Here is a 25380-nt window from a genome sequence, read left to right as displayed (position 1 = left end):
CATGTACTCATCCCGGCAGTAACCCCCGTGGCATTTTCTAGTTAATAATTAGTATTGCTTGATTGATTATTCTAGATGTTTGCTTTATTTAGATTAGATTTGATAATATTTTCTTTTGCTAGTCGTTTGTTTAGTTTAGTTATTTCCTTGTTTAGCATATTTAGTTTTTACACGTAACTAGTATTTTGTTTGTTTTTGTTTTGCTTATGAATTGGGTAACACTGTGGTTACCTGAGGTTATTTAGGTAGGAAGGCAGGCATAGGACCAGAATGCACCTGGGTGGGCCTATGGTTTTTTACCAGAGCAAGAGAGGCATGACGGAAACAGGATTTCTTTGTTCTTTGCGTGCTTGCTTGTTTTCGACAAATAAACCATAGGTAACGCAGAAACTTGACATGGATAATGCACTTCTTTTGCCTGCATACACCACATGGCCATGGTGCGTCAGTGGCCCTCTGACTCTAAGTTTGATCCAAGTTTGACTTTGTTTTTAATTGTTTTTTGACAAATGGTCACAACACAAAATAAAACCAGCACAAAATATAAACTATAAAATAAAATGTGAACTTTCTGACATCCCATCATTTCTCCATGTTGCATGTGTAATGTTAATCACAGACACCGTTCATCCCCCTCCAGTCTTTCCACAGTTTGCTGTTCTATTCAACATCATGCTAAAGGGCTAGACGTAAATAACTTTTATTGCAAATATTGCACAGTGAACAAGCAATACAAATATCACTTCAGTTTAAATTAAAAAGAAGAATTGGAAAGAATCAGATGTTATATTAGAAATATTTTATTTAAAAACATCTGATATACACATTTACACAGATTAGAGACAGATTAACCAGAACAGATTGTTCTAGTATCGTGTTGAGTGGATGAAATATTAAACACGGATGATTTAAATCAAACCCACTATTTTACTCTGTTTTATGCTGATAGAAAAGCAGTTAACATTTTTGAATGTCATCCATGATGAGAAGGGTAATGCTGTCAGAAGTGAACAACCAGCACTAGCTTCACAGAGATTTCTGCTGGACTAAAAATCAATAATAAAATGCATAAGATACCAAGCCATAGGAGGTAGGATGGACTGGGCTTGCTGTCATTTTGTTTTTAATTAAAAAAATTAATTACAAGGACAACAAGAAAAAGTAGTGGAAAATTCATATGATGGTTTTCTGATAAAAACACAGGACAACAGAGTAAAAGGATGCACATTTCACACGTGTACATGTGTAACAATCACACCTAAAATCTCCTTATTGCGCAGCACATTTTGGAGCACTGTTGCAGCAAATCCTGAATTGTCATTAAACGTCCAATACTGGCAGAACCAACCAATCAAACCATCAAAACCAAAATATGATATAGATATGACTGACATTGTCTGACCAAATTGTTTTTTATCAGAACCTTTTCAGTGGTTATATTTAATTTCCTGCACAAGTTCCAGAATGTGAAACTGTTACTGTCAAAACATTTGTCTGCCTTTCTAAAAGCAACAACACTTGAGTTTAATACTTGTTTGTATCTTAACATCAGCTCCTGATAAACATCTAAAAGCGACAACAGTTTAACTTCTACTGATCGTCTTTTTTCTGGTAAGTGCCTTTGACCTTGTATTCTCTTGTTTTTTCTGTAAAGGTTAAACTGACGACCATGGTCGATGTAAGGTTAAGTAAGGTAACAATAGCTATGACTACTATTACTACTACTACTACTACTACTACTTTGGCCTCCTCTGTTTTGGTTAAAACTAGTCAATCCTCTAACCTAGCATCACAGAATAAGAGGGGTTCAAATCAGCATAAAGCGATCACAATGTAAACACGTCTCCAGTGATCCTACAGCTGAAATTCCCCGGTCATAGATTTGGTGAAACACCTGACTACACAGATGAACGTTAACGTGACCGCGGTGTGGAGTCCAATGTTGACCAGATGAACTTGACTGAAGAATATGGAGTATAGAAAATGGCAAGGACCTCATTGTATTAATATATATTTTTAAACATTCAATAATATTTTTCCATGCAAATTGTAGAGTGTATTTACTTTCAAATGTTTACCTGACTTCAACACAAGTCTGTTATGTTTTAAACAGCTAGCAAACTTATGTTAGCTCGGTAGCTAGTCACAGCTAAAGTTATCATTTAGCTAACTGACAGGTGTCGTTAACCTTAACAACCTTTTATACGTGGAAAGCAATTTTAGCCGAGTGTGTGGGGTCTTATTATTGTATAGCAGCCTGGAGACGCCTCGTGTTTTTCTTTAACAAGCTAACATAGCAAAGGCTAACATTACCAGCTAGTTTACAGCAGGGGTAAAACCGCCTAATATGCTTTAAGTAGCTCTTTCAGCTACAAAACAGCTACAAAACTCGGGACTAACGTGTAACCTAACGTTAGCGTTAGCCGAGCTAATAATGTGTTTCCCTGTGAAAACGACAAGAAATGTCACTGGAAAATAATGGAACAAGTACTTTTTACTCCACTTTATTTATTCGAGAGCTAGTTTTAGGTACTAAAAATATACAATGCTTTTACAAAACATGATGGATGCACTGTTACTGATTATACAAGACACGAAATAGTTAAAGTTAGTTCCACCTTAGCAGGTAACCGTAACATGATACTTACTCATTAATGCGTGCTTAAATATCTAATATTTCTGTATTATAAATATTTCTACTTATAATCTTTATGTAATTTTACTCCTCTGACATGTTCAATGCAGTTAAAATTATTTTTATATTGCAGCTTTGTTACTTTTATTCAAGCTATGGATCTGATTACTTCTACATGTCAGTAAATAAATACATTAATAAAATAATATAAATACACCCAGTGGTGTCTCATCATGCAGACTGTTATTTGACCCAATATTATGTAAAATTTAGGCCAGTATAATGGAAGAAACCTGTGGTTCCCATAGGTTCACATATTTCCCACATTTTAGAGACAAAACAGCAACATGTCTTTGCAGGAAAACATCCCAGTTACTTAACAATAATCCACCACTTGTCTCTTAATACTGCATGTTATTTTATCTTTGCCCTTTTCATTCTTTTTGTCCTCCGTCCAGACTGTCTGCTTGAACCTCATCATGGCTCTCCATGAGGGAGAGAGGGGGAGGCAGCGGGAGGTGACGTTCCCTTTACAAGAGGAAATGGAAGTTTGTATCCACATGGAGGGAGAGCAGCTACCCTACCCGGACCTGGCCCCAGTGATGGCCTTCTGCCTGAAACAAACCACAAGACCCAGGAAGTGGTGTCTGAAAATTACTTACAGCCCATATCCTTTCTTACTGCTGTGAGTCTAACCTTGTCTAACACCTGTTAAAATTAAATATGTGTATTAATAATAGCATTATCTCTAAACTAGGTATCATACCACAGTGAATATTTATCAGTGTATCCTTTAGGATTTATAACACGAAGACTTTCCCCCCATGAATTTTGAATGTGTCTTTTTCTCATCAATGTGGCTGTCACATATTAAAATATCATAATATTGTATTAATTTGGCTATTATTAGTCCCATTAGCCGCTTATACTGTGTAATCCACTATCTTCTCCTGATGTATTACATGATTGAATCAATATGCTGTCATCCTGTGACCTTTGACCTTAACCACTTCCTCCACATGGCTGGATTATGCTTCCATACTGGTCCTCCTGCTCAACTGTGTGTTTCTGGGCATGTACAACCCCTGCGAGGAGAGGGGCTTCAACATGCAGGTCAGTGTGAGCCCCCACTCTCTTGTAAGTGACACTGCCTGTGACATGTACAGTTACTGTGTCATGAAGACCTAGTTTGAACAACAGTTTAATTTCTCGTCCAACACAGTGAAATTGTTTACATCAATGTCTGTTATTGAGGTGTGGCCAGAAAACATTTGCTGGAATGTGAATCTCTCATTGGATATGTGGTATACACTACTGTTGTATGTTTAAAACAGATTGTATTTTTAATTTGAAGACTAGACTTAAAGTTCAGGCTTGGCTGGCTTGGTTGCATGTAAAATACTTGTTTTATATCAGGGAATATTTTCATATTCTGCTTTCAGATTATAATGTGTGGATTTAACTCTAACTTGCCTCATGTGTTTCAGTGCAATCTTAATTCTTGGCTTCAGAACATGGTCATTTGAAATTCAAAATGTCCATCTGTATTGACGAGTAAACACAACCTTTCCCACTAAATGCGTGTTAGAATCAATATATTTGTCTCTGTTGTATGTTTAACTTTACATCTTTTTATCATTTGTCACCAGGTAGCACTGGATCTTTTCAGTTTTGTCTACTTCTCAATGGAACTGGTCATCAAGGTGGCAGCCCTAGGACTCTCTGGCTACAATGGAAGTTACCTTAGCAACAACTGGAACAAGTTTGATGTCTTCATCTACTTTGGAGAGTGAGTATCCCACAAATCTCTTGTCTCTGCTTTGGCTTTTGTATGCAGGTAGACAACAGCAGTCGCCTTAGGAATACATCATATTAATATCTCAGTGTGTCACAGCAGGTCCCACCTTTGTCTCCAAGTCTTTTACTATATTTTAGAGTAAGCATCCTACACAAAAAAGGTTTTTTAAACCACAAGACACATGGCTGTTTTTTATGACTTCATATTCACGATTAAAATGTGTGTATATTTTTTATTTTCATAATTTAAAGAACACAAAGTAAAACTCTTCCTCTCTGTCTGCAACTATCCCTCCAGGGTGCTGGATTATCTTCTGGTTTCTCAAGGCATCAAGATACATGTCCGTCATGCGCTCAGGCTGATGCGACTCGTAGGCAGAGTCCCAAGTAAGTGGTGTTTGATGAGAACTCAATTTTCATTCTCCTCAGCGGTCCTCAAAACGTGTTGCCCATGGTTTTCATTCCCACCGTCCGACCTGTGCAGTGGCTGAGAGATCATTTAAAATGGGCTAGGGTTAAATGCTCAAATGTATTTAGTTTTAAGTTATTTTTCCAATAAATTTATGAGCATTTTATTCTTGATTCATTATATAAAGTATCACCGATTATAGTGCTTTAACATTAATCAGCACTGCTTCTACTACCACTGGCTTAGTTACAATAAATGACAAAATAATACTAATAAAACAACGTCAAACCTTCAATCTGTTTCCTCACTTGAGATGCTGATGGTGCAGCGTCAACAGCGCTACACCTATGTTTAAACCTAATGTAATAACATGTCCATGATATAAATGAACTGGATGTGGATATCATGTGTACAAACTTTATATATGGACCATACATACTCTATGCCTGTGTATGTATGTATTGAACTATATTGTATTGTATTGTATGCATTAGAAGTTGCTCTTAATCACCATAAATTAGTTTTAAATGCAGACAAATCTCAATTTAAGCTTTTCTCCAGAGCCAGAAATATTGATTCAGATAATCTCATCATCACCACTAAAAGTGGCGCCATTATTGAAAGAGTCATGCTGTACAAATATCTTGGCATTTGGATTGATGAGAAGTTATCCTTTAAGAATCATGTATCAAATCTGGTGAGTAAATCCAGGCAAAGATTGGCTTCCTGCTTCCTGTTGCATTGCAGAAAAACCTGTTGTTGAGGCAACTTTTTTTAATCAGTTTTAATACAGGCTTCGGCTGGTACTTTAAAGCTCCTTGATGCAGTCTACCAGTCTGCTCACAGGTCTTCTCTCTTTGAGAGGCCAGATTTGCATGTGTATTTGTTTATTTACGAAGCTCTTCTTGAAAAACTGGCTTCATATCTATCTAACATCCATGTTATTTTGGTCCACTGGACCACATTGGACCAGGACTAATGACTAGCTTACGCTCCATGTCCCTTGAGTTCATACTGAGCTTGGAAGATCTGCTTTTGGCTTCTTTGCACCTTCCACTTGAACTGTCTAACAAAGCACTTTAAAAACAAATCTGTTGGTACCTCTTGGTCATTTTAGATTCTGAATCTCTAACCTTTTAATTTCAGTTTGTACCTGTTTTAATTGATTTTTGTGGTGGCATTATTTGTGAATTGTATTTATATGCTTGTTTTAATTGATGTTTTTTTTAACTGGTATATATCTCAATATATATACAGTATATATATATATATTGTATATATATATTTATACAGTATATATTCTGACAATATGTCAGAATAATCACCTCTGATGGAGTCGTCTCCCTGTCCTGTGCAGGTATGCAAGATATGGTGATGATACTCTTGGACACCTTGCCGATGCTTGTGAACGTTCTCGTCCTCTACATGTTTGTCATGTTCATCTTTGCCATTGTGGGAGTTCAGCTGTGGGCGGGGCAACTGCGCAACCGCTGCTTCCTTGGAGTCGACATCCCAAAGTAAGAAAACTGCAGTTTTTTTTACTGTTATTAATTGCATTTGTGTATTTTGTGACTGACTTCTTCAAGACCTCAATTATAGGAACATATTTATCACAATAATGTGATGTTAGTCAGATACCTTTCTGCTTTTAATGTGTAAAGAATGCTGAGCAAGACACTAACTCACATTTCTGTGGATAAGAGCATCAATTAAATGCTCAAAATAACATGTAGTATAAGGCAGTTGTAGGATATCAGTAAATATATTAAAACTACATTTAATAACAAATACTACATCTTGTTTTAGAGCATTAGGTTGTGGTATGTCTTCATATCTATCTATCTATCTATCTATCTATCTATCTATCTATCTATCTATCTATCTATCTATCTATCTATCTATCAATCAGACTTTATTTGTATAGCACTTTTCATACAAACAGTAACAGAATAGGAGCAGTAAAAATCATCACATCAAACACACACACACACACACACACACACACACACACACACAGGCACAGAGACCCCAGTCACCCCCATTTACACACAGAGCACTAAGTGATAAAAACAATAAAAGTTAAGACAATAATAATAATGAATGAATGAATAATGATCAAATATAATGTCTTTAAAACCAAGGGGGGCTGAGCAGATGGTTGCCGAGCCACCACCTTTTCTACCTTTCCTGAAAGAGTATAAAATATTGTTTCATGGTGATGCTTCAACAAGGGCAGCTGGTACATCTGTGTTACTCCATGTCTCAGTTAAAAACATGCAGTCAATATTATTATCTAAAAGCCAGTCATCAATAAGAAATGTCTTGTTTAAAAGAGATCTTACATTTAAAAGTGCTAATATTCAAGGTCACTGGTAAAGTTTTCTGAAAGGGAGAATTGGAAGATGGTGGTTAAAATTCACGCCATAAGTTTGTTTGGAGTTATGTCGGTGGTGTTATTTCTGGTGATGATGACAACAGGAGTTGTTGAAATGTTGGAGTGTCATATAAAATGGATGGGACGTCCGACCCCAGGGCAGCAGGGGGACTAGTATTAAAAACTGAGGTAATTTGATGACAGCAGGAGTAATGACTGTGTGGTCCAGAGTTGTTGTGGAATGGATTAGTGTCACTAATACGATCCACTGTTTGTAATTTGGCTCAGTACAAAAAGACACTGTAACAGGCTCATGTGAAGTGTGAAGGCTACGTAATGACGTCTTCAGTGCAGCTGTGTGTATAAGCTGTTATTCTTTCTCTGTCCAGAAACTCCAGCGGGTGGTTAAATCCATACTATGTGTCCAAGTATGATGAGGGGAGCCCGTTCATTTGTTCGTATGACCACAGCAACGGGATGCGCCGCTGCCATGACGTGCCGCCTTACATCCGGGATGAGGAAACCTGTTCGTTGGCTGTTCCCAACCACAGTTCAGCTGCAAACAAGTTCTTAGTCTCTGGGGCCGCGGCTAACGCCTGTGTGAACTGGAACTCATACTATAACATCTGTCGCGCCGGGGACCACAACCCCAACATGGGAGTCACCAGTTTCGATAACATCGGCCACGCCTTGATCGTCTTATTCCAGGTAAGAGCATGTGCAGAAATAGATGTGGATGTTGGATTTAAAATTGAAGCTGTACTTTGACAGTTTATGTCAGTGACGGGGGTAACAGTCAGTGATGGGGGTAACAGTCAGTGATGGGGGTAACAGTCAGTAATGGGGGTAACAGTCAGTAATGGGGGTAACAATGATTGGGGTAACAGTCAGTGACGGGGGTAACAGTCAGTGACGGGGGTAACAGTCAGTGACGGGGGTAACAGTCAGTAATGGGGGTAACAGTCAGTAATGGGGGTAACAATGATTGGGGTAACAGTCAGTGACGGGGGTAACAGTCAGTGACGGGGGTAACAGTCATTGATGAGGGTAACAGTCAGTGATGAGGGTAACAGTCTGAATTTAGAGAAGGCAGGCATCATGTGAGGATGTGGTCCTCTGTCATCTTCTATCATCTCTCTCTGCGTTATCATCATAGGTGAGTCTATCTTTCCTCTGGCACCTGTCATCACTCTTTAGGACATACTGCAGTATTGAAGTTTTTATTCACTGTTTAGTTGTTGACCATGTCACGTTCTGTCTCCCTCCTCCTGCAGGTTGTCACACTGGAAGGTTGGACAGACATCTTGTTTTTTGTCATGGATGCTCATTCCTTCTGGAGCTTCATCTTCTTCATGCTCGTCACCATTGTAAGTAGCAACTTGTCTTAGTTTTTGTTGGTGAACAACATTAGTGTTTGACCATGTTCCTAAGTCTCCAACCACAACCTGATAAAATAAACTGGTAAACTTTGGCTGTAGAAAGCTCTGGTCAACATAACTGTGGCAGACATGTTGTTGTTCTGGAAACGATGTTGAATAAATTCAGTGACAACAATGAAACTAAGTGTTCACACTGATCCTACCATGCTACAGATTTTTTTTTAAATAACTCAGCTTGTTTGGATTGGAAAAAAATGTCTCTCTTGTAGATTCAAATGTTATGCTGTGCTCAATAACAAACAAGTTTATACAATATATACAATATGAAACCTGCCAGGTAGTCGTGGTTACATAAAAAAACATACTGAGAACTAAAGCCCTAATTGAAGTATTGGTAAATGACGTATAAAAACGTATTGTGTTGCTCTCATTGTTATTGTTTGAGCTGCAGTTCTACTAAAACCTTTATTTAAAGCTCTAAGTGTGGTGTGAGCTGCGTTTATCCTGTATTTTGATGCGTTTGGAGAGAGTTAGAAAATGCATGAGAGAGGGCATGAAAAAGAGAAGAAGAAGAAGAAGCAGGAGAAAATGGTTAGTTTTGATTGAAGGAACACAAACAACAAGAAAAACAAACTTTCCCAAAGACTTACTCCAAGAAATCAGCCACTAAATCATACGGTTCCAAACTTTTTTATCTCCCTGTCATCATTTTTCTGTTGAGGCGAGTCATATTCATTATGTGCTCATGTTGCTGGTGCAGTGTCCCTAAATATCTTTACTTTCCCAACCAGATGAGCTCCTTCATCATTATGAACGTGTGCGCGGTCGTCATCGCCACGCAGTTCTCTGAGAGCATGACGCGGCAGAAGAAAGAGCAGCGAGCCAACCCTGCCGTGCAGCTGTGTCTCCAGTTCCTCCGCTGGCTGTGGACCATCGCCTGCAGCTGTATCAGGTAAGATAGTGTAAAGGTTGTATCTGCAACTAAGACAAGTGCAGGTCAGATTTGTAGTCTGATGAGTGATATCTGGTGGTATAATTTTGTACCCTAACCCTCAAGCACAATATGTGCAGTGCAATGTTTTCCTCTGGTGTCGGTTTAACAGTACTTCTAGTTTCAGGCAAAGAAATGAACATTAACCCAAGTTTAAAATCAAACATGCCTTTAGATTGTCTCTGATCCTATGGGGACTGTTGTCAATAAATAACACGTCCTGTCTTTCAACCGACAGACGCCGTAACAGGGTGCAGCCCGTATGCAGCAGGAGTGAGACCGGTGGCATACTGGTGAGACTAGTCAACAGCTTCTTTTTTTTGTTTGGCAGAAACCACCATCAGCAGCAGCAGTGCCTTTGGCTCACTAACTGACTCCCCCTGTCTTCCAGAAACATACCTGGGAGCCATTGAGGAGAAAACTTCTGAGGTTGATCAACAGCAAACTCTTTGACCGGGTGATCATGTTAGCCGTCTTCTTCAGTATTCTCGCCATGGCCATAGAACACCACGGGCAGGTGAGGAGCAAAGTGCTGCTGCCTCATTCACAACGTAAAGGGAATAGTAAACTGAGGAGTTCACTGCTCTGTGTTTCTGTTTTTTCCTTCTTGCTTATTTTGTATTGATTGTTTATGTTCTCACGCCTCCCTATTCCCTCTCTGCATTTCCACGTTCTCGTGCGACCTGTTGCTCCCTCTCTCTCTTGCTCTCCCTCTCTCTCTTCCTCCAGCCTAAGCAGGTGGCAGAGATGCTACGGATCAGTAACAACATCTTCACTCTCGTGTTTGTTTTGGAGCTGATCGTAAAGCTGCTGGTCCTCAAGGGGGCCTACTTCAAGGACCAAAACAACATTTTTGATTTTGCCATCGTTGTCATCAGGTAGTATGATCCTAAATTAAACCCATGGATACAGTATTTAAGAGAGCATATTAAAATGTGTTTGTTTTCTTTGGGTTTCAGCTTGTGGGAGACATTTGCCAAAGCTGATGGCAGGTTGTCCGTCCTGCGTGCTTTTCGTATGCTGCGGTTTGTGCGGCTGCTTCACTTCCTGCCTTACCTGAAGAGACAGCTGCTCGTGCTGAAGGCGACCATGAAGGAGGCAGCTCTGCTCTGCCAGCTGCTGCTGTTTTTCACCATCATTTTCAGGCAGGCACACCTTATCCTCCTCCCCATGTGTCTGTTTGTGGATATCTGTCCCTTTACAATGCTGTTCTAATGCTATAATAATCACCACATTTGAGTGATTGTGTCTGGTTTCTGTGCAGTGTGATAGGCATGTGCCTGTTTGGTGGCAAATTTGCCTTCGAGACCCAGAGCGGAAGCACCATCAAAGACCGGATGAATTTTGACTCCCTACTGTGGTCCATGGTCACTGTGTTTCAGGTCAGTTTTTGAGGTCCTAATCCGTGCCATCATCGTTGTATTCCATCATTATGCTATTTGTGCATGAATCTGTCTATCTTGTTCTTGATTCTTTGATTAAATCTATCAATGTAGATCCTGACTGAGGAGGACTGGAATCTGGTGCTGTACAATGCCGTGGCTGCCACCTCCCAGTGGACCTTCTTCTACTTTTTCGCCATCATCTTGGTCGGAAAACACGTTCTCCTCAACGTTCTCATGGGCGTAGTCGTCCAGAGCTTCCAGGCCATAGTGAGGACCTCTGTTGTACTTTTCTCCAAGAGCTCGATGTTTTATAATTTACACACACAACGTGTCTTTGAGGAACGCACACTCAAACACTTGTATACACACCTATGCTGAAGTCTATTTGTTTTAGCACTCCTCAGATTCTGATGACGAAGACTCCATCAGCTCCACTTCATCCAGCCAGACTTCTGAGAGCGAGTCTTCACTGAGTGAAAACCACGAGACAAATGTTAGTTCCTCAGAGTCACAGCTTCCTTGTTCTGGTTTCAGAATCTAGTGAGAGGTCTCTGAGATAGTGATCAATCTGTTTACCTCCACTTCATGTTGTTCCAGGGTTCCTCTAGACCCGATGAAGACTGCCCTCTCCCTCCATGTGGATCCGGCAGCCCCACTGTGATCAGCTCTGCACCTACAGATACCAACGACCACGACGTGAGTTCCTAAGAGCAAGAGTTTGGGATTTCACAAGGTTTTACACACAATGATGGAGCAGCAAGAAACGTGATCAAAGCTGATTTTGGATTTTACAAAAAAATGACTTTGCCTTTATTCTGAGCAACATTTTGCTGGTGCACCACACTGACAGATGTGTAACTGTTCACCTCTGCAGACGTCTTTGAGCTGGATCCGGAGAGTGCTGCGCTGGTGCAGACAGCATGAGGACTGGTCCTTCTTCCTGTTCTCTCCACAGAACAGGTAAGTCTCAGGACTTCACACATAAAACTTAGTAAGGAGCTGGTGCAGCCAGAGAAAAAAGCCTCAGAAGGTGTTAAAGTCTTACATCTCATTAACAATGGTCTTGAATATTTTTTCTTGCTTTTTCTTTTTTGATTTTAGCTACAACTTAGCCAAATTATTATTTTTCAATCTGTTTACTAATATTCTGACATTTATGCGGGTGAATGAATTTTTATACATTTATATCATTGAGACTTGCTGTTATATCCTGTTATTTCTTCATACTTTGGCTGACAGGATGGTGATACTGAAAACCTGTCATATGATAGACAGCTTTAGGCAATCGGTGCAAAATCTCATGATCTTCAGGATGATCAATCAGAAATAATTTAATATTTTCTAATCTTTTATTTCACTGTGTCTTTCATTTTCTTGCTCTTCCTCTCATGTTGTCACTGTTGCTGCTTGTGTGTGTTTGTGTTCAGGTTCCGTATCTTCTGCCAACGTGTGATCTCTCACCCGATATTCGACTATGTGATCCTGCTCTTCATCCTACTGAGCTGCGTCACCCTTGCTATAGAGAGGCCTGGAATCAACCCGACGAGCAGGGTGAGACACACGTGTGACCTGCAGTCACCGTCAGCAAACGCACACACACATGCCCATCCACTCAGACACATACATAGTACAACAAATACAGACGCATGCACACACACACACAGCATGTGCGATCATAGTACACTCATACTACATGAAATGTGTGAGTTTACATGGAAAATACGAGTTTGATGACGCACAATACCAAACACACACAGGTTAAGATGAATCTCACTCTGCCCTTCAGGAGCGACAGATCCTGAAATTGTCCAATTACGTTTTCTCTGCCGTCTTCCTGGTCGAGATGCTTTTCAAGGTAAACACCACTTTTGTTTTTTTAACTGCAGAGGTCTATGATGAGTGTGAAATGACATTCATATTATACTTACTGGTGATTACAGTTACTTCCTGATGTTGAGATCAGTTTGGACGAGGTTTATAATTTTAGATCATCTTTAAACAGATTTTGTAGCTCAGATTTCCAGCTGATTTTAAGAAAAACATTTTTCATAATATTTTAATTTTGCATTGATGAGTTGTTGCTCTCACACCAGATTGTAGCTCTGGGTTTGGTGTATGGGAAGGACAGCTACTGCCGGTCCTCCTGGAATGACGTGGATGGTTTATTGGTGATTCTGTCTTTTGTCGACATCATCGTCTCTCTGGCCAGCAGGAGCAAAAACAACAGTCTGGGCTTCCTCAAAGTTTTACGTCTGCTGCGAACGCTCCGCCCTCTGAGGTACCTCCTTTATTTGTGTGTAGCTTCATGATCTGTGTGTGTGTGTGTGTGTGTGTGTGTGTGTGTGTGTGTGTGTGTGTGTGTGTCTGTGTGTGTGTATACAGATCCCATCTTATTTCCTGTTTCATATCTCAGTCAGTTGTGTGAGTGGGTGTGTGTGTGTGTGTGCATTGGTTTTAATAAATGTCTGTGTGGGCTCCAGGGTGATCAAGCGAGCCCCGAAGCTGAAGCTGGCTGTGGAGGCTCTGATGGCCTCGGTCAAACCCATCGGAAACATCGTTCTCATTTGCTGCGCCTTCTTCTTTTTCTACGGCATCCTTGGGGTGCAGGTAGGTTGGCATGCACACACACATACAGTAGATGTCTTTTACCCAACTGACAATGACGTTTTAAAATGAACAACATGACCTTTGTCTGCTGAGAATGTGCTCCTTTTATTCTTGGCGTTCATAGTTTAACAGCCTTGTAGCTTTCATGCAGCTGAGAAATAAAATACAGTAACTACAGAAACTCTGTCTTCATCTCACACAAACACTGCAGCTGTTCAAAGGGAAGTTCTTCCACTGTCTGGGCGAGGACATCACAAACATCACCAGCAAGACTGACTGTCTGTCGGCCGACTACCGATGGGTGCGGAAGACGTACAACTTTGACAACCTGCCTCAGGTAATGCACCGAGGGACGTGGGGTTTGGACATTAATGCGATCAATCTCAGTACAAAATGAAGCAGGTAGAAACAAGGAGCGAGGAGTCAAGCAGAAACTTTGTCTTTGATCCTTAAGAAGATATATTTGTGATTTTAAGAACCAAAATCCATCTCAAAGTAGTTTTACATTTCCTCTCTCAGCCTTCTCTCTGGAGCTCTAGTAACAACAGGTCAGTGAGCCAATCAGAAGGTGCCGTGCTGCGTCGACAAATGCTTCAGCATGTTGCTGATGTTTCCACCATTGCTTGAAATCTTAGTGCCACAGACATTGCATGTTGCACTGTTAGCGTCATTTTGTGTCAAATTAAGCCACACTTACTCGTCTCCTCGACTGCCTCTCGCTAAAGCGTGTCGTCATTGTTTTGAAAGGGACAAGGAACCAAGTGGAAGGCATTGATAAGTGAATCGTTAAGCATAAAGACAAATGATGTCGATGGATCGAACCAGTTGGAACCGGTTCTCAACTGGATCCGGTTCTCGATTCCCATTCCTAGTGTTGACTGAGCAGTTATTGTCTGTCTGTTGTTTCTCGTCCAGGCTCTGATGGCCTTGTTTGTAATGTACTCAAAGGACGGCTGGGTCAACATCATGTATGATGGGCTGGATGCTGTGGGAGTAGACCGACAGGTATGTTTATGTTTCTACATGTTAAGGCAAGGATGGACAGGCCTGATGTTCATAGTGATGGATTGCACTACATTATACTGTGCTTTACAAACAGCAGTGGAACAAATCAGTCCTGTCATTTTAATTTGGTCTCTTCTCTTCTACTTTCAGCCTGTAAGGAACAGCAACAAGTGGATGCTGCTGTTCTTCATCACCTTCATGATAATGAGCTTCCTTCTCCTCGACATGTTCATCGGCGTGATGGTGGAGACCTTCCACCAGTGTCAGCAGGAGCAAAAAAGACGGGATCAAGAGGAGGAGAGAGGAAGGGCACGGCCAGAACAAGTCAGGGGTAAGGAGAAAGAGTTAGTTCCTCATCTATGTATCATGTATGTGTTTGAGTTTACACACATATATATAATTATCAATTGTGAATGTCTGCATCTCTGTGTGTTTGTGCATGTTCACAGATACGGAGGTTGAGCAGGCGCCATATTACACCAACTACTCCCCCATCCGTCAGTTCATCCACAGTGTGTGTGTCAGCAACGGCCTGGATCTCATCATGAACCTCACAATCGTCCTCAGTGTCATCTTCATGGCTTTGGAACATTATGGTCAATCTCTGGTAATGCACACACACACACACACACACACACACACACACACACACACACACACACTAACACATGGACACTGTGTAGAGGATATTCAAACACTGACTGAGCATGGACTCTGTGAGGGCACAGAGTTAAACCTGTGTTTGCTTGTGTGTTCAGTACATAGAGAATCTGATAGAGAGGTCTTACTACGTGTTAACTGTCTTCCTGATCATCGAAGTCCTGTTGAAGCTTGTGGCCTTTGGCGTGTGGAGATTCATAACTAACAGGTAACACGCTACAATTAGCCAGAATTCAACTTCCTTATTCGCTTTTGTGTATTAGGTATTGTTACCATGACTGTGTGTGTGTGTGTGTGTGTTGTGTGTGTGTGTGTGTGTGTGTGTGTGTGTGTGTGTGTGTGTAGGTGGAATCTGATGGACATCATTGTGGTCTTGGTCTCCATCATCAGCATCGTTCTCAGGATGAAAATGATGAAAACAGTTCCTATCAATCCCAGCATCCTTAGAGTCACTAGAGCACTAAGACTTGCACAAGGTACACACACACACACACACACACACACACACACACACACACACCAAACTGAAATCATATTAGTTCTGAAGTGTGTGTGAGTGTTGGGTGTGAACAGTTCCTGTGTCTCTCTTCAGTGCTGAAGGCCAAGAAGATCCGAGTCCTCCTGACAACCATCATCAAAACGTTGTCACAGGTAAACACACACACACACACACACACACACACACACACAGTGTGGGGTTGATTCATTACAAATGTAAAGTGAGTGTGAATGCTTTTGTTTTGCTGAGTCCATGAGTTTCTTTGATTCCAGGTTGGAAATATCTGCCTGCTCTTTATGTTCTTCTTTTTCATCTACGCCGTTTTGGGAGTGGAGCTCTTTGGCAGCCTAGGTCAGTCTCACACACACACACGCACGTGCACGCACGCAAGCACACACACACACACACACACACACACAAAAACAGATCCCATCTTTGCTCACCTGTGTGGAGCTCTGTTCTGTCTCTAAACTGTTGAATCTGAAGCTGATGCTGTTTGCACATCTCATTTTTGGGATGAATAAACTTTTATCTGCTGAGTCAAACACAGCGCTGAAGGATTTTTATTGTCCACAATGCAGAAAGACAAAACCACTGTGTGTGTGTCTGTTGTGTACATGTGTTGATCAGAATGCAGCGACGATCACCCGTGCCTTGGTTTACATCGGTACTTCAACTTCAAGCACTTTGGACTGGCCCTGCTCACACTCTACCAGGTGTGCACCGGAGACAACTGGAGCGGGATTTTGAAAGTACGCACACACTCATACATGCACACACACACACACACACTCATACATGCACACACATCCACCTACCCACTGAGAGAGCAGTCACGTCCAAAAGTATGTAAGGGATAAAACACAACAACTGAACTTATACCCTACACATATGTGATCAAATTCAAAACACAGTTTGTTCAGTCTAATATTGGTGCGTTGATTTATACCTGAACACAAACACCTGTGTCGTAGGTGTCAGGTTGTTCCAGCCAGTGAGAGAGCGATTCCTCTATAGTGTGATTTGATAGGACGACGTGCAGGTTGTTTTAAAAAGTTTTGTTTTAGTGAACAGCATGAGGTCAGTGGATGAATCTTCACGACACGAGGTTTCATGGGAAGTCTCCATTTCACTGTTAAAGAAACTCTGGCACCTCTTACACTAATCTATACACTCTGTGATTTTCGAGTCTTTTTCTATTTATTTTCAGCAGTCACAGTTCTGTACATAGTTTTGTTCTAATTATAGGGCAGGAGTGTTTTATTTTTATTATTATAATTATTATAATAATAATTATTATTATTATTGATAGTAATAATAATAATGTTATTATTAATATTATTGTTGTTATTATTATTATTATTGCATAGCTCAACATAGGACATGTCTTAGGAAATGATTGACTATTGATTATTAGTAAGTTACAGACACATGAAATAAAGTTTTACAATAATGTTGTGTCAGATCCAGATATGAATATTGTGTATTCTCTACTTTCTTTTCTTTCTTTTTTTCTGTTTTTTATTAAGTTTCTAATGGTCTGATTATTCAGAATGCTGGTTATTAAACAGTGAAGATTTCAGTCTGTGTGCCGCTCCCTCTTCCTCTCTGATTCTCGCTCTGTGTCTCTCTAGGACACGTTGAGAGAGTGTCGCCCCGGCAACGTTCGCTGCTTGGGCTACCTGTCCTGGGTCTCTCCGCTCTTCTTCACCACCTTCGTGGTCATGGTCCAGTTTGTGCTGGTGAACCTGGTAGTGGCGGCTATCATGCAGGCTCTGGAAGACAGCACCATGGTACAGTCAGTGCACATGCACAGACTAACACACAGTCATTGTTTGACAGGAACAGCTCTGAGGCTTTATTTTATTATTTTCTTTCTTTATATTTTCTTTATAATTTCCTGGAAAGTTTCCTGGAAAGAACCAAGTAATCTGGTTCTAATTATACTGAAAACAGACACATGATCTTTATTTTACTTATATTATACATAAAATTAATTAAACGAATTGTAACTTTGAATACGAAAAAATGTGAATCTACAGTCAATCAAACAACTATAATATGAATATCCAATAATAAATGAATAGTGGATTAATATTTACTTCTGTCAAGCAATTCCCAACTGCACATAAACTCAAAACAGCAAATGAATTTAAATTCGCTGGCTCAGAACTTGATCTGTATTTTTTCTATAATTAGTACCAAATTAAATCAGTATAGCAAAAGAATCTCCTCCTACTGTGACTCGCTATACAACAAATAAACACTGAGGATGAGATTTAATAAAAGAGCAAATTCACACATATACATATATAGTTAAATACATAAAGATTGTCTGTGGTCAAAGTCAGTTCAGTTTTTTGTGGATAATTCAGAGTAACTGGGGTTTGTGTTTTTTAAATGTAATTAATCACCTCAGCCCCGCTGTCAGAACACACCCTCTGAAACTGAATCCTAATAATGCTAATAAACCAAAGCCTTGATAGCTGACTGTGAGACTGACAGAAAAACTCTACTAACCCCTGTCTCCCTCTGGAGGAGGAGGAGGAGGAGAAGGCCATGCTGCAAGCAGAGAGGGCCCCACCGTCTCCCGAGGAGGGCGTCGGCTCCGAGGGCCACGTAGATAGATCTGACACGGTGCCGGCCCCACCGTCTCCGGCACAGTCCCAGATCAGAACCAGCTCTGCAGACCGGTCTTCATAGTAATCAGTCAGTCAGTCAGTCAGTCAGTCAGTCAGTCAGTCAGTCAGTCAGTCAATCAATCAGTCAGTCAGTCAGTCAGTCAGTCAGTCAGTCAGCCAATCAATCAATCAATCAATAGTGTATATTTGTAAATAACATTGAATCCCACATGTTCCTATAACTATTTTTCTTAATCTTAACTCAATCATTTTTAATCTTTATTTTCTTGTGTAGTTATGATAAGATAGTACCTTTTACATTTGAATGTTTGTATTTTATCTTTGAATTGGTAATAGATGTTATATATATATTATTTTCTTCAAACTGCCTTGTTTTTGTTGTAAATTGTTGTTGTATTTTTAGTTGTAAATATCAGTAAATAGATAATAATAACTGAACAAACCTGATTTACCGTTGTTGTGACTTTTAATTGATTATTCAGTGGTTTTAAGCAGTGACATAAACTGGCTTTAATGTGCAGTGTATGAATGAACAATGATATGAATGGTGTTACACAGAAAACATAATGTTACCATTTTATAAATTGCAGTTTTGTGTACCATCATATTAAAAATACTGTTGGGTACCAAAGGTTCAAAACTAGAGCCACAAGCCAACAGGAAACAACAGCTGCAATCAGTTTATCGGTTTATTTACAGGGATATTGATTTACGGATGCTAGCCATGGTTCCAAGTAACAAAAGAGAAAAAACATGATAAAATCTGCCCAAAAATCCAAAATATGGCCTTTAAATCATCAATGTTTTAAATAATAATTAGCTTTATTTCATTAATTAACAGTAAACAGTATCAAATTAGAATACGCCATGATCCCAACGAAGATAAAGAAAATACTACTTACACTAAAGATTAAAAAAAGACACATGGCAAACACACTAGAACTCAAAAGGTGAAAAGGGTTTGGAGACAAAGGAGGAAGTCCTGATCCTGGCCTCTGTTTACAAGGTGGGAGGAGGTACTTCCACAGGTGTGTGCGTGCTTGTGGAGAGGAGGGAATATGACTGTAGTTTGTAACAGCTGATATCAGTTTGGATGTAAAGCATGGACACCGACCACAGCCGCCTGCTTCCTGGGAAAATCCAGGAACAAAGTATAAAAGCAGGAAATGCCAAGACATGATTTCAGTTCCACTGCAGCAGTCCTCTCTGCTGACACCACACGGTCCAGGTTCTTGACTCTGTTATTCAACTTGAGCTTTAAGCTCTCTCTCTGCTGATGCTGCGACACCTGCTCCAGTCTCTGTAGATGCTCTTGGCCTTGTAGCATTTCCCTCCAACCAGCCGCTATAACCTGAGGGACTGAGAACAAGGCAGGACCATATTCCCCCACAGAGGTCACTATACAGCTGAAGTGTGATGTTCAATCCCAGGAGCCCAGGCACCTGCTCCTGTTCATGCAAGGCTGTGGAGCTAGGTGGGTCTCTGACAGTCAGCACAACACTCAGCCCTCCTCCAATTTCCTGGAGAGAGTTTGCTGTCTAACAAAACCTTTTATACCCTGCCACTTGCCTAAACTTACAAACATTTCAGGGGAAATGTACTCTTCCCTCTTCAAGGATCAGGCAGATCAGGGAATTGAAGGAAAGTAGACACTATGACAAACCCATTACTATTGAAATGATGTGACTACAAGACCAGCAAAGGTGGTAGCCATCTTGGAAAGATGTGTGATTATTCCCAAATCTGAATAATGAGGTTTTCCTGCTCTATTCTTTCCACTGACATTGTGTAAATGCAATGCATGGTTCACCCACATATTTGACTCCACGTATTTTAGACCTCTTAATTCATTCTCAATATTAACAATAGAGACTAACACCAGACTTATCCATTGTTCTCACACTACTGGAAAACACATGGAAAATGAGAGATATTGTACAATACAAACTAGAATGTCTAACACACTTTCACAACAATAAGTGATGCAAAAAACAGAGAATCAGTCATTTAAATTTTCCTTTAACTGAACTGCAGCATCTGTTTGTAGGGAGACTTTGATCGATTTCCTGTTTGATTTGATCGGTCAGTCATTCAGTCCACTATCTCCCACTTGATTCTTGACTCTTTATGCTGTAACACAACATAGAGAAACATATTTTAACCCTCTATTGTATGGTGATGTCATGCCAGACAGCCAGTCAGTCCACTGGCTCCCACAGAGGACTTGTGAAGGCTCTGGTTGGGATCAGGTCTGAGGAGAGGGAGGTCTTCCCAAGGTCAGCTTATGCTTTGCATTTTCTCCCTGACATTCAAGAAACTTTACAGGCAGTGAAGACTCTTATGGAATACAAAATAAAACCAGCACAAAATAATCTTTCCACAGTTTGCTGTTCTGTACAACATCATGCTAAAGGGCTAGACATAAATAACTTGTATTGCAAATATTGCACATTGAACAAGCAATACAAATATCACTTCAGTTTAAATTAGATACAATGGAATACACATATGATGCTACCAAAGCGAAGTCATTCATCATCACAGCTGAAAAGCATCATGGGTGCATGAAAATAGAAATGCAGAATTGGAGTTTATATTGGAAATATTATTTTAAGACATCTGATATACACATTTACACAGATTAGAGACAGATTAACCAGAACAGATTGTTCTAGTATTGTGTTGAGTGGATGAAATATTAAACACGAATGATTTAAATCAAACCCACTATTTTACTCTGTTTTATGCTGATCGAAAAGCATTTAATATTTTTGAATGTCATCCATGATGAGAAGGGTAATGCTTTCAGAAGTGAACAACCAGCACTAGCTTCACAGAGATTTCTGCTGGACTAAAAATCAATAATAAAATGCATAAGATACCAAGCCATAGGAGGTAGGATGGACTGAGCTTGTTGTCATTTTGTTTTTAATTAAAAAAATTCATTACAAGGACAACAAGAAAAAGAAGTGGGAAATTCATATGATGGCTTCTGATAAAAACACAGGACAACAGAGTAAAAGGATGCACATTTCACACGTGTACATGTGTAACAATCACACCTAAAATCTCCTTATTGCGCAGCACATTTTGGAGCACTGTTGCAGCAAATCCTGAATTGTCATTAAACGTCCAATACTGGCAGAACCAACCAATCAAACCATCAAAACCAAAATATGATATAGATATGACTGACATTGTCTGACCAAATTGTTTTTTATCAGAACCTTTTCAGTGGTTATATTTAATTTCCTGCACAAGTTCCAGAATGTGAAACTGTTACTGTCAAAACATTTGTCTGCCTTTCTAAAAGCAACAACACTTGAGTTTAATACTTGTTTGTATCTTAACATCAGCTCCTGATAAACATCTAAAAGCGACAACAGTTTAACTTCTACTGATCGTCTTTTTTCTGGTAAGTGCCTTTGACCTTGTATTCTCTTGTTTTTTCTGTAAAGGTTAAACTGACGACCATGGTCGATGTTAGGTTAAGTAAGGTAACAATAGCTATGACTACTATTACTACTACTACTACTACTACTACTTTGGCCTCCTCTGTTTTGGTTAAAACTAGTCAATCCTCTAACCTAGCATCACAGAATAAGAGGGGTTCAAATCAGCATAAAGCGATCACAATGTAAACACGTCTCCAGTGATCCTACAGCTGAAATTCCCCGGTCATAGATTTGGTGAAACACCTGACTACACAGATGAACGTTAACGTGACCGCGGTGTGGAGTCCAATGTTGACCAGATGAACTTGACTGAAGAATATGGAGTATAGAAAATGGCAAGGACCTCATTGTATTAATATATATTTTTAAACATTCAATAATATTTTTCGAAGCAAATTGTAGAGTGTATTTACTTTCAAATGTTTACCTGACTTCAACACAAGTCTGTTATGTTTTAAACAGCTAGCAAACTTATGTTAGCTCGGTAGCTAGTCACAGCTAAAGTTATCATTTAGCTAACTGACAGGTGTCGTTAACCTTAACAACCTTTTATACGTGGAAAGCAATTTTAGCCGAGTGTGTGGGGTCTTATTTTTGTATAGCAGCCTGGAGACGCCTCATGTTTTTCTTTAACAAGCTAACATAGCAAAGGCTAACATTACCAGCTAGTTTACAGCAGGGGTAAAACCGCCTAATATGCTTTAAGTAGCTCTTTCAGCTACAAAACAGCTACAAAACTCGGGACTAACGTGTAACCTAACGTTAGCGTTAGCCGAGCTAATAATGTGTTTCCCTGTGAAAACGACAAGAAATGTCACTGGAAAATAATGGAACAAGTACTTTTTACTCCACTTTATTTATTCGAGAGCTAGTTTTAGGTACTAAAAATATACGATGCTTTTATAAAACATGATGGATGCACTGTTACTGATTATACAAGACATGAAATAGTTAAAGTTAGTTCCACCTTAGCAGGTAACCGTAACATGATACTTACTCATTAATGCGTGCTTAAATATCTAATATTTCTGTATTATAAATATTTCTGCTTATAATCTTTATGTAATTTTACTCCTCTGACATGTTCAATGCAGTTAAAATTATTTTTATATTGCAGCTTTGTTACTTTTATTCAAGCTATGGATCTGATTACTTCTACATGTCAGTAAATAAATACATTAATGAAATAATATAAATATACCCAGTGGTGTCTCATCATGCAGACTGTTATTTGACCCAATATAATGTAAAATTTAGGCCAGTATAATGGAAGAAACCTGTGGTTCCCATATTTCCCACATTTTAGAGACAAAACAGCAACATGTCTTTGCAGGAAAACATCCCAGTTACTTAACAATAATCCACCACTTGTCTCTTAATACTGCATGTTATTTTATCTTTGCCCTTTTCATTCTTTTTGTCCTCCCTCCAGACTGTCTGCTTGAACCTCATCATGGCTCTCCATGAGGGAGAGAGGGGGAGGCAGCGGGAGTTGACGTTCCCTTTACAAGAGGAAAGGGAAGTTTGTATCCACATGGAGGGAGAGCAGCTACCCTACCCGGACCTGGCCCCAGTGGTGGCCTTCTGCCTGAAACAAACCACAAGACCCAGGAAGTGGTGTCTGAAAATTACTTACAGCCCATATCCTTTCTTACTGCTGTGAGTTTAACCTAGTCTAACACCTGTCAAAATTAAATATGTGTATTAATAATAGCATTATCTCTAAACTAGGTATCATACCACAGTGAATATTTATCAGTATATCCTTTAGGATTTAAAACATGTAGACTTTCCCCCCATGAATTTTAAATGTGTCTTTTTCTCATCAATGTGGCTGTCACATATTAAAATATCATTATATTGTATTAATTTGGCTATTATTAGTCCCATTAGCTGCTTATACTGTGTAATCCACTATCTTCTCCTGATGTATTACATGATTGAATCAATATGCTGTCATCCTGTGACCTTTGACCTTAACCACTTCCTCCACATGGCTGGATTATGCTTCCATACTGGTCCTCCTGCTCAACTGTGTGTTTCTGGGCATGTACAACCCCTGCGAGGAGAGGGGCTTCAACATGCAGGTCAGTGTGAGCCCCCACTCTCTTGTAAGTGACACTGGCTGTGACATGTACAGTTACTGTGTCATGAAGACCTAGATGGAAGAACAGTTTAATTTCTCGTCCAACACAGTGTAATTGTTTACATCAATGTCTGTTATTGAGGTGTGGCCAGAAAACCTTTGCTGGAATGTGAATCTCTCATTGGATATGTGGTATACACTACTGTTGTATGTTTAAAACAGATTGTATTTTTAATTTGAAGACTAGACTTAAAGTTCAGGCTTGGCTGGCTTGGTTGCATGTAAAATACTTGTTTTATATCAGGGAATATTTTCATATTCTGCTTTCAGATTATAATGTGTGGATTTAACTCTAACTTGCCTCATGTGTTTCAGTGCAATCTTAATTCTTGGCTTCAGAACATGGTCATTTGAAATTCAAAATGTCCATCTGTATTGACGAGTAAACACAACCTTTCCCACTAAATGCGTGTTAGAATCATATATTTGTCTCTGCTGTATGTTTAACTACGTATACATCTTTTTATCATTTGTCACCAGGTAGCACTGGATCTTTTCAGTTTTGTCTACTTCTCAATGGAACTGGTCATCAAGGTGGCAGCCCTAGGACTCTCTGGCTACAATGGAAGTTACCTTAGCAACAACTGGAACAAGTTTGATGTCTTCATCTACTTTGGAGAGTGAGTATCCCACAAATCTCTTGTCTCTGCTTTGGCTTTTGTATGCAGGTAGACAACAGCAGTCGCCTTAGGAATACATCATATTAATATCTCAGTGTGTCACAGCAGGTCCCACCTTTGTCTCCAAGTCTTTTACTATATTTTAGAGTAAGCATCCTACACAAAAAAGGTTTTTTAAACCACAAGACACATGGCTGTTTTTTATGACTTCATATTCACGATTAAAATGTGTGTATATTTTTTATTTTCGTAATTTAAAGAACACAAAGTAAAACTCTTCCTCTCTGTCTGCAACTATCCCTCCAGGTTGCTGGATTATCTTCTGACTTCCCAAGGCATCAAGATACATGTCCGTCATGCGCTCAGGCTGATGCGACTCGTAGGCAGAGTCCCAAGTAAGTGGTGTTTGATGAGAACTCAATTTTCATTCTCCTCAGCGGTCCTCAAAACGTGTTGCCCATGGTTTTCATTCCCACCGTCCGACCTGTGCAGTGGCTGAGAGATCATTTAAAATGGGCTAGGGTTAAATGCTCAAATGTATTTAGTTTTAAGTTATTTTTCCAATAAATTTATGAGCATTTTATTCTTGATTCATTATATAAAGTATCACCGATTATAGTGCTTTAACATTAATCAGCACTGCTTCTACTACCACTGGCTTAGTTACAATAAATGACAAAATAATACTAATAAAACAACGTCAAACCTTCAATCTGTTTCCTCACTTGAGATGCTGATGGTGCAGCGTCAACAGCGCTACACCTATGTTTAAACCT

The 25380-nt window shown here is 39.7% G+C and overlaps 1 protein-coding gene across 1 annotated transcript; it reads left to right on the top strand.

The window, feature by feature from the left end:
- Positions 1-3709: 3709 nt before the first annotated feature.
- Positions 3710-18339, top strand: LOC130167805 (voltage-dependent T-type calcium channel subunit alpha-1H-like). Its single transcript, XM_056374299.1, is given in 30 exon segments — positions 3710-3772; positions 4285-4424; positions 4731-4819; positions 6199-6358; positions 7605-7923; positions 8490-8582; positions 9386-9546; positions 9824-9878; positions 9977-10102; positions 10315-10463; positions 10545-10730; positions 10850-10967; positions 11082-11237; positions 11365-11463; positions 11568-11666; positions 11845-11930; positions 12398-12521; positions 12757-12825; positions 13064-13248; positions 13451-13577; positions 13789-13914; positions 14493-14582; positions 14733-14926; positions 14964-15189; positions 15341-15450; positions 15588-15718; positions 15835-15893; positions 16014-16092; positions 16372-16493; positions 17376-18339. Coding segments are annotated over 30 exon segments (4071 nt in total). The 3' UTR covers positions 17706-18339.
- Positions 18340-25380: the final 7041 nt, after the last annotated feature.

Source organism: Seriola aureovittata, chromosome 4 (genome assembly GCF_021018895.1).
Source record: "Seriola aureovittata isolate HTS-2021-v1 ecotype China chromosome 4, ASM2101889v1, whole genome shotgun sequence".
Taxonomy (NCBI): Eukaryota; Metazoa; Chordata; class Actinopteri; order Carangiformes; family Carangidae; genus Seriola; species Seriola aureovittata.
This window is presented reverse-complemented; position numbering and strand designations above follow the sequence as displayed.